Below are 16,707 nucleotides of genomic sequence, written 5' to 3'. Positions count from 1 at the left end.
CACCTTTTAATTTACTTGCATATCAGGGATAAATCAGTCTCTAATTCACTTCTTATTCACTTCTGTCATTACAAAATTCTTAAATTACCATGTGGTGTAACTAAGTTTGGTACCAGTACCTTTTCCTTCAGAGATCCACTTCCTCATTTATTAGGCTCTGCACCTCAGTTCTTGCTACAAACATTTTCAGCATACCATAATTTGTTACTGCCAACAAACCTCTATCCTAATTTTCCCTTAAAAAGAAGTATCAAATATTTTCTCAAGCCTTCTATTAAATTCCATCTAGAGATGAAGTTTAGCAAGAATAAGACTATCCAAAATGATCTTATTGGTGCTTGGTATTCATCTAAACACAACTAAGGTACAGTACACAATGAAACAATTTTACTGCAGAACTGTTTGTTCTTTCTTTCAGGTCAAGGGATCAGCTTGAGGTAGAGTAGGGTGGAGGCTTGACAGAGGCCTTGGTCTCATCAAATCATCTATCCTTGACTACAAATTAGAAAATGGAGTAAAAATTAGTATCAGATTACTCCAGGAACATCTGCTCTCTAATGCTACAAAACTGGGATCCAATCAAAATAAGCAGCCAAACTGTAAACTTGTTAATATGGTGACAGCTGACTACATACTCCCTCAAGCAGACAGAATTATTATTTGTTAACTCTACTTTACAGAATGGTATATGACTGGAAAAAGCTGAGTTCTCGAGGACTGAGATAAAGAGAGAGAACAGAAATTCAGCTCAACCTCAGCATGAAAGAGCATTTTAATTTTCAGTTCCTCTGGTATGATACAGACTGTTATATATCTAATTCAAAACATTTCACATATAAGAAAAAAAAAATCAAGACAGAAAGAAAACAGCCACAACAGTATAAAAATGCAGTATCTACAGGGAAAGGGAACAAAAAGGTAAAGCTCTATTTTCATGGAAATGTATTTTTATTAGATCACACTAAACAGCAGCAAAAAAAAATAATTATAGCACCTGTCCTCAACCGCCAGCCTTGTCTTATACGCTGAGTTCTGAAATAAGGGAAAGAAAGACTGAAAACATTAATTAATCTTTTTTAAAATGAAGGATAGCTTTGACAGACTATCTGATCTTCATCCTAGTGAAGTTAAAAGGTAATTTCACAAATGGAATTACTGCAGGCTCTGAATTCAGCAAGTCATTCAGAATATCATTTAACTCTGTATAAGAAAAGCAGATAAATGGCCCACTTAGGTCAAAGCTGAAGATGTGCTGTACCATGTTCACTGTAGCAGCTGATGCTCATAAGGTTCAACAATTTATTTATTTATTTATTTATTTTTAAAAAGGTGACTATGCAAAAATCTAGTGGAACCACTATGAACAGGACAGTCATTCTTTTCACAGTGTTTATGTGGGTGATAACCTATCAATTTTCTCTGGACCCAGATCTCCTTATTCAAACTATTATGTTTTGGGAATGGATTTATAGTTTGTAGAATAATATATAAAATAATCCTGACTGTGATCAAGCTATAGTCCCTATTGGAATCAATGCGATTCATGATACCTTGTTTCCATAGTTTATATTTTAAATATATGTTTTAGAGTTTAGCTTAATTAGTCTGTTTTCATGCACACAACCTGCACCTTAGACATTCTTCTTCCATAGTGCTTGATCAACTTCACAGGATAAAACCTGTAAAATTTTGAATGCCAACAAAAAGAAAGATGTGTGTGAATAACATAATTCTTCTGATTATGACTGCCGTAGGTAATGTAAATGTTTAGACTTTATATTAGCTGTAAGCCTGGTAGGAAGATGGTGCATTTAATATTTCTCGCAATTTTTGTTTTAGTTGAATGAATGTGTCTTCAGAAGACTAGAAAAAACATAAGCAACTTGGAGAAAATGTTAGATAGTTAGAGTATACAGTTGAAATTATTATGAAATGAATAAGGGCAGAACAGGACAGAAACGAAGGAAGGAAGGCAGGACCATTTACAGCTTCCTGACAACACCATCAGACTCGGTCACAGGAAATGAGGAAGGAAGTTTCTTTTGCAAGGAACAGACAAGAGTGGTACAGTCTAGCTTGGGGTGGGATGGAGTGGGAAAAGGTAGAACACAACTAAGGAATAGCTAAAACTCAAAGATTACTCATAGTTTTAAGTAATATAACTTAATTACTCTGCTGCAAGGTGTATTGTCTTTTAATTATTCTAATTTTCATTTTATCCTTAAAGCTCATCTCTTGGCAAAGCCGATTCTGAACAATCTGACATATACGAAGGGATTTCTCACTGGCAGTAATCATTAACCCAACAGTGGGTCACATTAACAGGTGCTCAACTGCCCTACACCACATTTTTGTGGTATCCAAACAACAATACAGGCTACAGGAGAGACTAATTAGATCATTTGGATAATTGGTATCACAGAAATACTGAGAGGAAGAAATGTCCTTGGTGATCACTGATACTTATAAATGGAAGCACTTGGCTTTACTGTTTTGCTGTGGTTTTTTTTGTTTGGTTGTTTGTTTTTGGTTTTTGAAAATAAATTACTAGATAGTCTACACAAAAATAAAGGCACTGAGTTTTCTAGAGTAGAGCTCCTCTATTATATATATGACCTTGGTTTAATCTCCACGTAGCTCACATAGCTTTTAGTCTAAGGGCTCTCACAGTACCTGTGGTGTATGCAACAGCAGAGCATGCTTGAATCAGAGTGGGAGGATGATTTATCTGTGAGGGTTTCAGTCAGCAAAACACTTCATATTTCTTTAAAGTTAAGTGTTACTACATTCAGTAGAACATTTAAGCATCTGTGTACTTCTAGCTAGCATTCCCAGCAATATGGCTAAGACTAAGTTTAAGCATTTCACTGAATTGCATCTTTCAAGACCTGACACCATGTTGTCCTGGACCAGGAAAGATGGAAATTAGGGTCCTATTAATATATTCACATTAATTGGCATTACACAGAAACAGGCAGTTCAATATTATATTTCAATAACCATCAAGACTAGCCTAAGGGCATGATTAGTTTAAGCAGTACAGAAGTATAAACAAAATGCATCAAAGCAACCAACATGTTAACATGTCAGCTTAAGAATGCTTAAACGACACTTAATTGTACAAAGCCAATAAAGTAACATTTTTAGTTAGGTAAATTTTGTATGAAACCTAAACTGATGTAGTTGAATTGACACACTGTACATTTCAAACAAAGCTAGTGAGTATTATTATCATTTTACTGACACGTGCTCTTCATTTTATTTATTTATTTATAATTTCAATCCTCACATCACACAAATCTCTTCAACTTTATTTACCTATCTACTTAAGGCTTCTAACAGCTTAGCCGTTACCTGGAAGCACCAAGTTTTTCTATGATCCTCTTCTGATAGTAAAATTAGCAGAATTTCATAAATGCAGGTGAAATGAAGGCTATGGTGTGTTTATCCACACATTAAAGTACAAATCAAAGAACAGAGTGATGAGTTGGTGGACTGGGTTTCAGGAAAATAAAACCTTAGAAAGAATAGCCTCAAAAACAAGAAGAAAATTTTCATAAACTGTAAGAAAAATGCACATGGACAACAGTATAATTTTATATGCTAACCCCATGTGAACAAATGTTGAATGTAAAATAAAAAGTTATACCAATTTTAAGTTAAAGTGCCTCAATAAAACACCATATTGATTTTTAAATCCTGATCTGTCCTAACAGGAATCGCAAAAGAATTAGGTTATGCCTAATTCCTATATAAGCACAGACACTCACATTCACAGCTTGATTACCCTCAGCAAGGTCTTTGGATTTGGAACTCAGGTTCTCTTAGCAACTACCCAGCCCTGCTGAGAAGATGAATAATTTTCTGTTTTTAAATACACAAGGCATTTCTATACAATACAGTAAGGAAAAGGGTCTAGATTGTAAAATATACTTTCTATGCATCCTGTAAGGAAGTCTTCCTTCTACACATATCTCTGACGGAAGGATCACAGAGCCACTAAAGAATGAGAAAGGAGTAGAGGTCAAAATCTATATATTCTGTATTATGCCATGAACTGAATGTTCAGTTTCAAGTGGAATCTTCTGGTCTTCACATATGTATAGCACTGTTAACATGAGCAGTTAAATCAAGTGAAATGATTATGATACTGATCTTTCCTTTACCCTTTCCATATACTATTCAGCTAGCAGGATAAATGAAAAAAAGAAGAATGAGAAGAGACACTGTTTGAACATACTATACCTGTTGTCATCTCACCAATTCAGTAACTTGTGAACATATACATTGAGAAAGAGTAACATATAAAAAGTAAAATACTATTTTAGCTGTATAACTATATAAATGTAAAATTGTATTTTCTACCCCAGTAGATGATTTTGAAGGTTTTCTTATTGGTCTTAGCTCTAAAAATTGAATTGATGTTTCATCTACTATTTCAGGCTTTTGACTGCATGCGAAGTCTAATTCTACCCCAACTCCATTCCTGTCTTTTTTAATTTTAGAAAATATAATAAAATAGGAAGCATGTTTTTTCTTCAAGACATATAAAAAATACACTAATCTAGATCCAAATCTCTACAAAATCTGACAAGGAGTGTGACATATAGTTTCTGTTTCTTTATCTGATAAATCACAATTGTTTTTAATCCTTGGAACATGATTAAAACAACAGCTGTTAAAAGAAAAATTCCCACACTGTATTACTTACAACCATCTCAATATGGTCTCTGCAGAGACAAAAACGATTTTCAGAGAGAGTCACAGGCATGCCATGAACATCTTATTCCTGTAGATTTGGAATGATATCTCAGGCATTTTTTAGCTTCAGTTTATTTGATCTAAACTGGGAAGAAGAGGAATTCTACTACAGAAAACTCCCACAACTAATGAGGCCAAAAAGTAAAAACAATTGAAAATTATTCTTGTGCATTTAAAATCCAATAGGTTGTTGGTAACAGGAAAACTAGCATATCTCTATTTTTATTCCAGGTATGTTTTGGATTCTCATGAGACCTATTGAATAAGTTTATCTGGTCTTATTTAATATTTGGATCCTTGGTAACTGAATGTAACATTTGCAAAGAGCTGTAGTGTATTTATCCACAGAGTTAACCTCCTGTAAAAGAAAGTGTCATTTACTTTGTTAAAATATCATATAAATCTTTAACAAGAGCACTCCAACAAAATCCCTTTGCTGCATGTGAACCACATTCTCATGCAAAATAAAACCTAGCTATATTACTCTTTCATTTATTGATATGGAACACTGATATGTGCTCATTGGGTTGCTTACATTCTAATATCATCCATACTCTATACTATATTCATCCATTTGATATTCAGATGGGTCAACAAAGATAACTTAGTCTGTTGCCCTACATATCTCCAGCCACATTTTAGAGTGGGGAGTACCTGTGTTATTTATAACAAAGGAAGTCCAACTATTTCAATAATTTGTAACTAAACTAAAATCAAGTCTTTGAGAGATATATAATCTTACACAAAGAATGCAGACAATTAGAGATCTTCTAGAACTGTTACTAAATTATTCCAGCAGATAATTGCCATTCTAACTCAGTGACCTTTTTTCTTTTTTCTTTTTTCTTTTTTTTTCCTTATTTTTCTTTTTCTTTTTTACAGTAACCCTGAACTACTGCTAATACTTCCACAAAGTTTTTTGTCTCATTTTGGAAATAAATTATATTACTTCATGCACTTCTAATAGAGTTATTATTTAAGATAGATTAATTATATAATATATAATAAATATATATAAAATAAAAAATAATAAAAATTAAAATAAAAAAAATAAAAATAAAAAATATAAAATAAAATATAATAAAACTCTAATTATTTAGAGTTATTATATACTCCAAAAAGAATGCAAAGGATAGACTTAACCTGCAGAAAGTCTGAAAGTTCAAGTGAGAGAGATTTATGGAATAAGTTTAAATCAGTAGACCCATACAAGCTAAATGAGGTTACAAAAACATATTTTCTTTCACACCCTCCGAAACCAAATGAAACAGTTAAGTACTTTCCTGATGGACACAAAAGCATGTCCTCTTGTAATCTGTAAATGTCAAACTCTTTTATTTTTCTTCCTGTTTTTTGTTTGTCTGTTTTTCCTTAGTGAATATGGTGAATATTTTGAACTGCTGACAGGCCGAGCACTGAGCTAGGAATAATATTTGCAAATTAAATATTCCTGAAATACTTGCAACATGAAATACTCTTTAACTTTACTTTGTTGCTTGATGAGACACAACAATCAAACATAATATTCCAGAGGAAGTAAAACACCATTAAAGCTAATAATACAGGTTATATTAAGTACAGTCTCCAAGTGCTAGGAATTTGGTCTAGGATGGAGAAAGTTTTGGTCTTGGTGGAGGAAGAACCCATAACCGTTTATAAACGATTAAAAGATGAGCTTAACCTGCAGGAAGGAAGATTCAAATTTCATAGTAGCCTTTGGAGATGAGAAGAGTTAAACAATGGATCAGGGTACAGGTTTTAAGGAAGCAACTAAACAAACATATGTAAGGAATCAGCAACAGTTGATCCTATCACAGGACAGAAAGATGGACTAGGGCTCAAGGTTCACTGAAGCCCAATGATTTGCTTAGACCATGAAAAATAAGGAAACATCTTGGATGCAATCATCCTAAATCACTGCCATATCTATGCTGAATGTAGGATTTAAAACTCACTGGAATACTACCACTTTCAAATGTCATTGACTAGGAAAAAAGTATTGACACTTACTTTTTAACACCCAAGTTTCTGTAACAAGATCACCATTAATTAGGATTCTGATATTCAAAATACGCATTAGGGAGCGATAGCCAGAGCATGTACTTAACTCAAGAGCCTCTAGAAAATATATACTAAAAACACAAAAAATAAAAAAAGTTCCAGATGAAGCTAAGCTGGCTGATCACAGGTGTTTAGAACTGTCACAATGATGCCTAAACCCTTCTGGTCTTTCCAAATACACATTTTCTGGACTTTGAACTTTTAGCATTCACCTACCTCTGAAACTGGAACTGTGTATTTTCCACCCTGACATTAGATACTGGTCTGCAGTCCCTGTTTATAGGCTGTGTTTGCTTCTGCAAGTCTCATTTAGGCTTATGTCCTATAGCTTTGCTCTTTCTACTGACAACTCATAGAATCAGCATACAAGCAGTCTTATTAGGGAGTTTCTGTCTTCTTGGCTGCAGAATCAGTACAGAATTTGCAACTGTTATCAAGCAGATTACAAAAATACCATGAAAACAGAACATAATAATGGAAAGTTATAGGGAAGATTTCAGAACACCCTCCTCAAACTGGCAATATTTCAGTTGCTGCACTGCAGCATTACTTAACCATACACTTATTAGGCATGCTTTACCAGAGAAAGTCTTCTCCCCAACTCAGATGAAAATATGTGTGTCTTACTACCACTCCTAGCACTAAAATTTGAACTACATACTTTGAACAGAGCACAGCTCTATCACTGTGAAGTTAAAACAATTGATAACACTCCTAGATTACTGCCAAAACTCTCCTACTTGATGTTCACAAGGCATAACAGTTAACTACAATTGATGTTCAAGACACACAACTAAAATACTTCCCAGCTTCAAGAATTCCTGCACTTCAAAGACCACTATATCTCTGTGATTCAAGACACTAATGGCAATCCTCTGCAATTCCTCAGCATGGCAATTCATACATTCTCATTTGCCAGCCTATTCTTGCTTGATGCTTTGCATCAAGCAGTAATTCTTAACTGAATATTTGTGAAACTTTCCAGATTTTTGTCTGAATATACATCTGTGAGGAAAAGGCAGAGAAGGCACACCTGAAAAAAAAAAAAAAGAAAAGAAAAAAAAAAAGAAGAAAAATACAAATGGGGATTTCTAGAATACTTTGAGAGTTTTCAAATCAATATATCCTTCAATGTAGAGTTACCTCTCAGTTTTCCAAATTCCTTTTCCCCCATGGCAGGTTCTTAGCCCCTTAAATACAGGCATTTGTTGGATACTAGTCAGAGATGCTAAGATTAATTTTTTCCTGTCCCTTTGGTGGCTATCTAAATAACAATAGAATTAGAAGGAGGGGAAAAGAATATGTGAGTCACAAGGGGATTTTTAATTTGTAAATGGCATTTGTAAGGCTGATCTTGAAACAATTCATCCAATTCCGATATCTAGATTTTAAAGAGGCTATTATGGGGGAATTAGAAAAGGTCTAAAGACAAAGGAAGTGATTCAGAAAATAGAAAGATATACAGTGAGTGACTCAAGCACTTTTGTTTACTTAAGGTATCAAGGTGATTTGACTGTAACAACTTAAGTTGTAAGAACCTCCCACAGGGATGAGATACTAGGTACTAAGACTAGTTTGTGGATGTGATATAAAAGCCAAAGTAATTTAAGTTAAATAGTGTTTTTTTTTAGCAGGTGTTTATTAGAATAAACAATCATCATACAAAAGCTCCTGAGCCGACAGATCAAGGCTGGGATCTTCTAAAAGATTTACTTCCATCAAGCTACTGGGCTCTGAATATATATATATATATATATATATACGATATATAGATATATATATCGTATAGATATATAGATATATAGATAGCATATAAAGTTTATATTAAGAAGAGACCAGACTTAATGATCTAATGGCCCCTTTTGATCTTAAAATCCATAAATATTTTAATAGAGAAGTACAGCGTGCTGTGATGTGACTGCTTGTTATGCCTCTGGATTCAAGTCAGTTGACCAAGTACATTTCAGAAGGCTACATATGCTGGGCAAAGAATAAAGCACTCTTCTATCACCAAGCAACACAGTGTTCTTGGTGTCATATGATTTTTTCCTCACATAAAACTTTATACATTAATATCAGTCTGCACTGTGTTTTCTCAAAACAAAGTCACAAATCACTTTTGTGACATAAACTAACAAAATGGACTGACACTGGAAATTTCAGGAGGCAGTTGAGATTTTCACCAACCATCTGCTATTTAAAGAAAATTGAACAGTTGCAAATATTGAGAGACAGTTGAGAGACAAGTACTAATTCAGGTTGCCTTCTAAGCATTAACTGTTGGGGAAAAAAAAAAAAAAAAGTATTTAAAATTCACAAAATATCTCCAGAACCATTCCAAACCCTCTGGATACAAATAAAAATGAAGCTATCCATCTCCATTTCTGGCAAGGTCCAATGTAGATATGAGTTTTCACAAAATTTTAGTAGTTATTTATGCAAATAGGTAAACCAAACATACCACTGAAGATAACATTATACAGTGAGGAAAACAGATTACCCCATACAGCTCATTCATGTCTGTACTCACTTTTTCCTGTGGTTCTATTAAGAACCATATAGTAGTTTTGACTACAATGTATTAAGAACATCCATCTTCATTATGGCAATTCTCCTATGAAATCTCTAATGTGAAACATAAAAATAGCCAGTCTACTCTGTATCTATACATATATTGAAAAATACAGGACAGTAAAGAACAAAAGTAATATGGTTCTTTGGCATTTAAAGACATTCTACACATTCGGTATACTACTACTACTAATAATAATAATAATAATAATAATTGCCCCAAAAGTACTGTATTGCTTTTGTTTATTAACAACAACAACAACAAAAAAGTCCTATTTGCCTCAATACAGTTAAATCATATGATTCCCAGAAAATTCTTTACCCTTTTTTAGGAATATATGTCATATATACAACAGAGATAAAATATTTACTCCACATATTCTTCTACAAATTAGTAATATTTGTTCCTAGATATCCAATCACAATCTCTTTAAAATTATTCCCATCTCAAAGGTAAATGGCATGTTTTCGCATGTATGCGCAGTCTAAAGATTACTGACATTCCTGTAAATTGGATACATGTCCAATGAGAATATGTAATTGCCAAAGTAGACATCTTTTCCAAATAATGTAGGAAATGCCTAAACTCCCTTAGTTCATCAGGACTGGGAACCTATGACTTTAAAATCACTTTAGAGGGTTTTTTATACCATCTGTGATCAAAAGATCACAATTCTCTCACAAGTATTCAAATCCTTGGATTATTGTCTTGATATCAGTGGATGACATTTCTTATGATAGCTGTTGTCAAAAAAAAAGATGTGGGTCGACTAGAGAAAGTTCAGAGGAGCATAACAAATGGGAGAAGTCTAGAAAACGTGTTCTGCAAAAAGAATTGTGTTTGTTTAGTCTAAAAAAAAAAAAAAAGACGAAGACTTAGAAGACTGAGAAAAGATATGATAACACTCTTCAACTATGTAAAAGGTTGTAACAGTAAACTTTCTTCATGGTCATGAGGAATAGGGCAAGAAGGAATGGGCTTAAATTAGAGCAAGCATGAGTTAATAATTAAGAAAAGCATTTTATGGGACACTGAAAATTTAAGCTTTACATTTTTAAAGCCTGCCTACTTAAAAATTATAAAAACATGTAAATGAAGCAAGAACTAAATTTACAAATTAGCATGTACTGTAGCACAAACAGATAACAGATCTGTTGTTGAGGACTGTAAGATTTATTCACATAGAGACATAGACACTAGGAAAGAATCACCCAAAGTTTTTAAGTAGAGCCATGGAACTCAGTGAAGCAGTCTCATTTCTTCATCTGTAAAGGCCAAAAGCTGAAGATCTGTTCCATACAGTTATTTGATAACTAACTCTTACTTTTACATAAGAATGCTCAATTTTGTTTCATTGATGGGTCACCCACAAGCAAGTTACACTGGTACAAAATTAAGCAATTTATTCTGCCTACTTGGTATTGATCTAAATGACAAATAGAAGCTAGGAAAGAAGACAGAACTGTTTAAAAAGAAGGTGTTTTGGGTAAGATGACTTAGTTCAATTCGAGTTCAAGTACAGAATTCCAAAATTCTAGAAATAATTCTGATTCAGTCAGAGGACTTAAAATGAAAAAGCACTCAACTAAAGGAACCGTTGTCCCTACCTCACAAGTTTAAATATGTCGTTCTGATGTTAAGTGAAAAGCATTTCATCATTTCTCCCTCTGGTCTGGCTTATTATTGACCTCTGGCTGTAACCACTCTTTCCTACAAACCACTTAGATGAATTTGGAAAAGCAGAAATACAAGTAACCATTAACTAATCACTGACATTCAAATCATTTCATCAGTGTCTACCCTGCAGCCAATCTTTCACTTTTTTCTATAAGCTTGGAAAAGTTCTTGAGCTGAATGCTGGAAGTCTTATTTAACCCAACTCGGCGGTAGTCTTTGTACAAAACAGGCAATAATCCCACCTAGTGATATAAGGTAAAAACTGGTTTTTGCTATGTTTACTTCAAAAAAAGAGCTACAGGAATTTCTCTATGTGTATATCGTCTGGGAATGGAAAAAAACTATAGAAACCTAACAAAAGCACAGCACTTTGCTAGTTTTCTATTTATTTGGAAAGGAAAAAAAATGTTTTATATTTATCATCACAGTAACACTTAGATACTGCATAGGATATTCAGTAGAATCACACTTTTTTCTTACTCAGTTGTGTTGAACAAAGCAAAAAAAAATAGCCATTCCATAGATGCCAGGGATTTTAATCAAGAATTATCTTAGTCACAGTAATTAACGATGTTTCTGTTCAATGCCCTTTAATCCAGTGGACATTTTACACAGAACTCTTTTAGCCATGGCAAGGCTGCGAACTATATCATTCTGTGTATAGTTCAAAGCCCTGCTTTACTGGGAGATGCAAATATTATTTCTTCAAGGATACATTCCTTTTCAACATTGGGTCTCAAAAGACATCTCAGATCTCCAAGTGGCTGAGGTTTGGATTGAAGCATTTTGCTAATGGAACATCGAATTAAGATTAAGAAATCAACCAACACAAATTAATCTCTGACAAGGAATTCCAAAAAAAAAAAAAAAAAAAAAAAAGGTTTGGTTAGGAACTTAATCACAGAAAACAGATATACATAGACTGAAAGAGTGATCTTCTTGATCCAATATGGATTTTTAAATTAGATTTCTCACTAGTCAGACCTCCATAGTCAGACATACAGAAACCAAGACAAATGCACAGAAGCTTTAATCTTCCCTCATTAATCTTGGGCTACATAACAACATAATATATAACTGTTAGAAACGTTCACCAAATACAGAGCAAAACACATATGGGAGAACACAGTAGCTCCTAATGAAAATCCAATAAATGTCATTGTCCTGGGCTCAGGCTGCAATCTCGGCTAGCTTCCTCAGGAGTAAACAGTTAAGGTGACTCACTTGAACAGCTTATTACCTTGAATACTCCTTTTGAAAAAAGCTTTGCAGCCCTCACAAGACCAGACCCCATAATGGTAGCCTGAAGCATAGTCGTTGCACACAGCACAGTACCGGGTCTCCTTGGTGGACTCCATGGATAGGCTCCCTTTCTCATTTGTACTGGACATCCTCTCTCGGATGCTGTGACGCCTGCTATCAGAGCTTGGCCTGTTAAAAGCAAAACAAAACAAAACAAAACAAAACAAAACAAAAAAAAAAAAAAAAAAAAAAACTTTTTCAGCATTGTTAGGTCTCATCCACTCCTAAAGACCGAGGAAGAAAGAAGAGCGCATCTAATTTTGAAACACGAGATCATCCCACCCCACTCCCCCCCAAAAAGAAAAAAAAGAAAAAAAAAAAAAAAGACCTTGTATCTCTTTCTTTTCTATTCTAATTGGAAAGGTGAAGAACTAATATGATACAGAGAAATTTCTCACAAATCAAACTGTTACTAGGCACTGTACCTTAAAAAAAAAAAAAAAAAAGCTATTTGATAAAGTAATCAGTTATTCTCAGAATATTACAAAAGCACCACCACCCCACCAAAAAATGAAAACAAACAAAAAATAATAATAATAATAAAATGTGTACCTAGTCCTGTCCCAAGGGTTCAGCATGTCTGCAGTATCAGTAACGAGTCTGAGAATCTAAAGCAAAAATTGCCTAATATTTGCAGCACAATTTGCAAGTCACTTTTGCAAGGCTATTTTCAAGGCTTATTGCCCAATTAGAAATCAAAACTTTCCTTACATTGTCAAACATATAAAATAATTCCTGTTCTCATTATAAGGCAATTTATATAAAAATGAAGAAGTGTTTTTTTCCACAAGAAAAGTCAGAAGGCATTAAAAGCTCTTGACAAAGAATTTCTGTTCTAGTAATATACAGAGCCACATGTGCAGTATGTGCAATGCTGAATGAAAACTGAATAAATCTATAGCATGAATAGGCAATGAATTCACATCTGGTAAGAGGTTATTACAGGTAGTTGCTGCAGGCTTGGTAAACAGGACAGTGAGATGAGAGGATGTGAAATTACCAAGAGGAACAGCAGTGATCTCTGAGATTGCTCCTGGAAGGTAAACAGCTCTCACATGACATGCTTTGCAGTAAGAGTCTGTGCTACAAATTGTCCAAGACACAAATCCATTTGCGTCTGACAATATCATACCAGTTAAAGCATGAAGAATCCTACTATTTACAGTAATTACCCACTTATCATTAATGTTTTAATTGCTAGTTAGTATCTCCCCTTGGTTCCAATCTTTTCTCAAACATGTTTTTGAACTAGGAAACCGGGGCTCTACTTCAGATGTATCCACATATACTTAAATTTGCCATATTACCTTCTTCAGTGCAGCAAAACTTCCTGTGTTTTGATGAACTGAGGCATCTGGCACCAACAGCACCTCCTGCTCCAAACCAATACTCCCCTACAGCTTTCTGATGACTCTTACACTAAACCATTCTAGGCAATATTTCCCAAAACCTCCTGCTACAGTCTGTCTCCTGAAAGCTTTATACCAGACAAAGCCACCCATATGATCTCATGTGAGCTGCCAGCCATCCTCTGAAAACTTTTTATATATATACTCTCTGTCCCAAAATATGATATACTTGCATTGAACAGTTTTGCATGAATAACAGTTATTGGAGAAACAAACGGCTGTGCCATGTTAGACAGCACAATCTTTTAGTGGCATCATTCAGAAAATCCACGTTTTTAAAACCAAAAGTTCTTTAACATACCAGATACTTTTGGAAATTCATTTTAACATTTTTTGTTTTCCTTAGGACCTGTGCAAGATGGAAGAAACTGCAAATGGGGAAATGATGATGTGGCACAACCCTGGTTTTTAGTGATGTGGGAAAACCAGAGAATCTCAGAATCTGACAACAAGAGTATACCAAAGTAGGCAGGAAATAATAATAATAATAATAACAATAATAATAACAACAATAATAACAATAATAATAAATCATTGCCTATTTAAGATGTTAAAATGTGAAAAATATATCATTAATAAATCAGTATATATGCAACACCTATATGGTATATGTAATTACCTTTCCAAACCTGCCAAACCTAGACAGTTTTCTTATTTTTCTCCAGGTCTGAATCTTCTTTTGAATTTGCTTTATCTCAGTGCCTCACTTAATTGACTATTTTTTTCTACTGAGCACTGATCAGAGATGTTTCTCATTTTCTCTGCCCCATTCCCTCTTGCCTGCAGCTAGATCACTTAATCCATCCCTTTAGTACAACTTTAAATTAACCAAGATGAAATATTTTTTAAAATATATTTTAGGTGTGTATAACTACAAGAATATTTTAAATATTACAATTTAAAGTAAAAGAGCAAGCAAGCAGATAATTGTCAGTATAATTTTACCATCAATAAACTATTTCGGTAGTTATACATGACTGACTACCTCATAGATATTCATAAATGTGAATCTTTTCTTCAAGACTGCTACAAATATGCATGTTACATGAGACAAGGTTCCCAAAATAGTATTCATATCAATAAGAAATAAAAATAAAAGTCTAACTTTTAAATTAACTTTAAAAAGCACATTAAAATGCTAAAATGAAGAAATTAAGTTCCAAAACAACTTCATTTCTCTGGACATGTAGTACCTTTCCAACACCACCCACTTCCTGAAGCAATCCTAGCTGCATACAAAACAAAACACTTCAACCAACAGGTAAAACCAAAATAGAGTAAAGAAATACCAAAGAATATCAGTCATCACTTCATCCAGATTATTCAAATGCTCACCTTTTTAAACTGTTTGTTTTCACTCAGATCAAGACAAGGCTAACAAATATCATTTAATAATAATAAAAAATGACTGAAAATTTTCCTGGAACAACAACAACCAAAGTGCTTCTCTTATGTAGAATGAATAAGAAATTTCACCCGCAAAAAAAACTGTAAAATACAAAAGAAAAAAAAAAAAAATAAAAGATGCATAAACAGAAACAAAAAAGATGTAGTATTTTTTCATGCTGCCTGAGGGTAGTCTACTCCACAGACTGTCAGTCACAGAATCAGAGCCATATTTTCAGAAGAAATCTAGAGGCAGAGGCATGTAAGACAGTTTGTTTCCTGTAAATACACAGAGGATCAGTGGTGCAAGGGAAAAACAAGGGAATAATACCACTGCTCATGACTGCCAATAATACCCCTGCATTTCATAGTTGACTTAGACCTGCATTGCCTTTCTCCTCACAAACCTGTTACGTTGAAAGACCAGTGTAAATCTTTTGATGATGCAGATCTTCACAAAACGAAATAAATCCAAAGGAGTTTGCCAGCTTTCACACCCCCACACCCAGCAAAATCCATGACACTCAAGCACCACACTGAGGCAAACTGGCCTTGCAAAATCATCATGTTCAGGCTCTTGTGAACCACAGCAGAAAGCAAATTAGAAAACCCCTAGCCCCATCTTCACCAGAAATAACAGCTTGCCACCCGTTTCCATTTAAACCATGGAAATGAGACCTGGTAGTAGACTTTGTGTTATCGCAACTGTAGTACTTATTCGAAGATATGAGGAGGCAACCCTTTGGGAAAAAAAGGATCCCAATAACTCAGAGATTGCTAAATCGAAATAACATCTCAAATTTCATCTGGAAGTCAGCTGCTAACTAGTGCACATCACAGACCACTGACGCTGTGTCTTGACAAAAATAACAGTCTGCTCTCCATCCAGTTTTCAGTTAGGTTTCAACGGTTAGCTTTCCGGAGAACATAGTGCAACAACCCAACCCAACTTTAATAACTTTGGCAAGACCATCCTTCCCAAAATACAATAGCAGAACCTTTTCAATAATTTCCTTTGTAATCTATGCAAACAATAAAAACAAAAACAGAAAAGACCAGAAGTTCTTGTCAACTATTTTTAACAAAGAGAAACATATATCAAAAAAAGAAAGAAAACCCAAGATAAAGCTCTCCATCCAAGGCACCCAGCAAAACAGAATAGATTAGAAAGCAAAAAAATCTCAGGGAGCACATGATTTACTGCTCTTTTCCAAATGTAATAATACAGCAGATATATAAAATGGGAAGATCTTTGGAACCTACAGAGCAAGACAAGATCTTCCATGCTCATTTTTCTATTTTCCACCTATGTCACATTGAATCTGCTCTTCAGTAAATTTGTTTGCAAACAAAATTCTGCTTTAAACATTCATTGATCATCCAGGACTCTAAAGCAGCCAAGAGATCTTTAACCCCATGTTGACTGTAAGGTAAAAGGAATGTGTACATGTTGCAATTAAAGTTTTGTAATGTAAACTTGCTTTTTGCATCATAACACTGACTGGGAGGCAGAATGAATTTAGACCAACTCACAGTACA

The 16,707-nt window shown here is 34.1% G+C and overlaps 1 protein-coding gene across 5 annotated transcripts in view; it reads right to left on the bottom strand.

The window, feature by feature from the left end:
• The window catches only part of ESR1 (estrogen receptor 1), a 191,390-nt gene that overhangs the window by 70,748 nt on the left and 103,935 nt on the right, over window positions 1-16,707 (bottom strand). For all 5 annotated transcript variants that reach the window (XM_084515516.1, XM_084515515.1, XM_084515518.1 and 2 more), the window contains one exon: window positions 12,312-12,502. In XM_084515516.1, coding sequence (XP_084371642.1) covers window positions 12,312-12,502 — 191 coding nt within the window. The remainder of the gene's footprint in view (window positions 1-12,311; window positions 12,503-16,707) is intronic.

Source organism: Aythya ferina (genome assembly GCF_964211825.1).
Source record: "Aythya ferina genome assembly, chromosome: 3".
Taxonomy (NCBI): Eukaryota; Metazoa; Chordata; class Aves; order Anseriformes; family Anatidae; genus Aythya; species Aythya ferina.
Note: the sequence above shows the minus strand (reverse complement) of the source record. Positions and strands in the feature narration are given on the sequence as shown.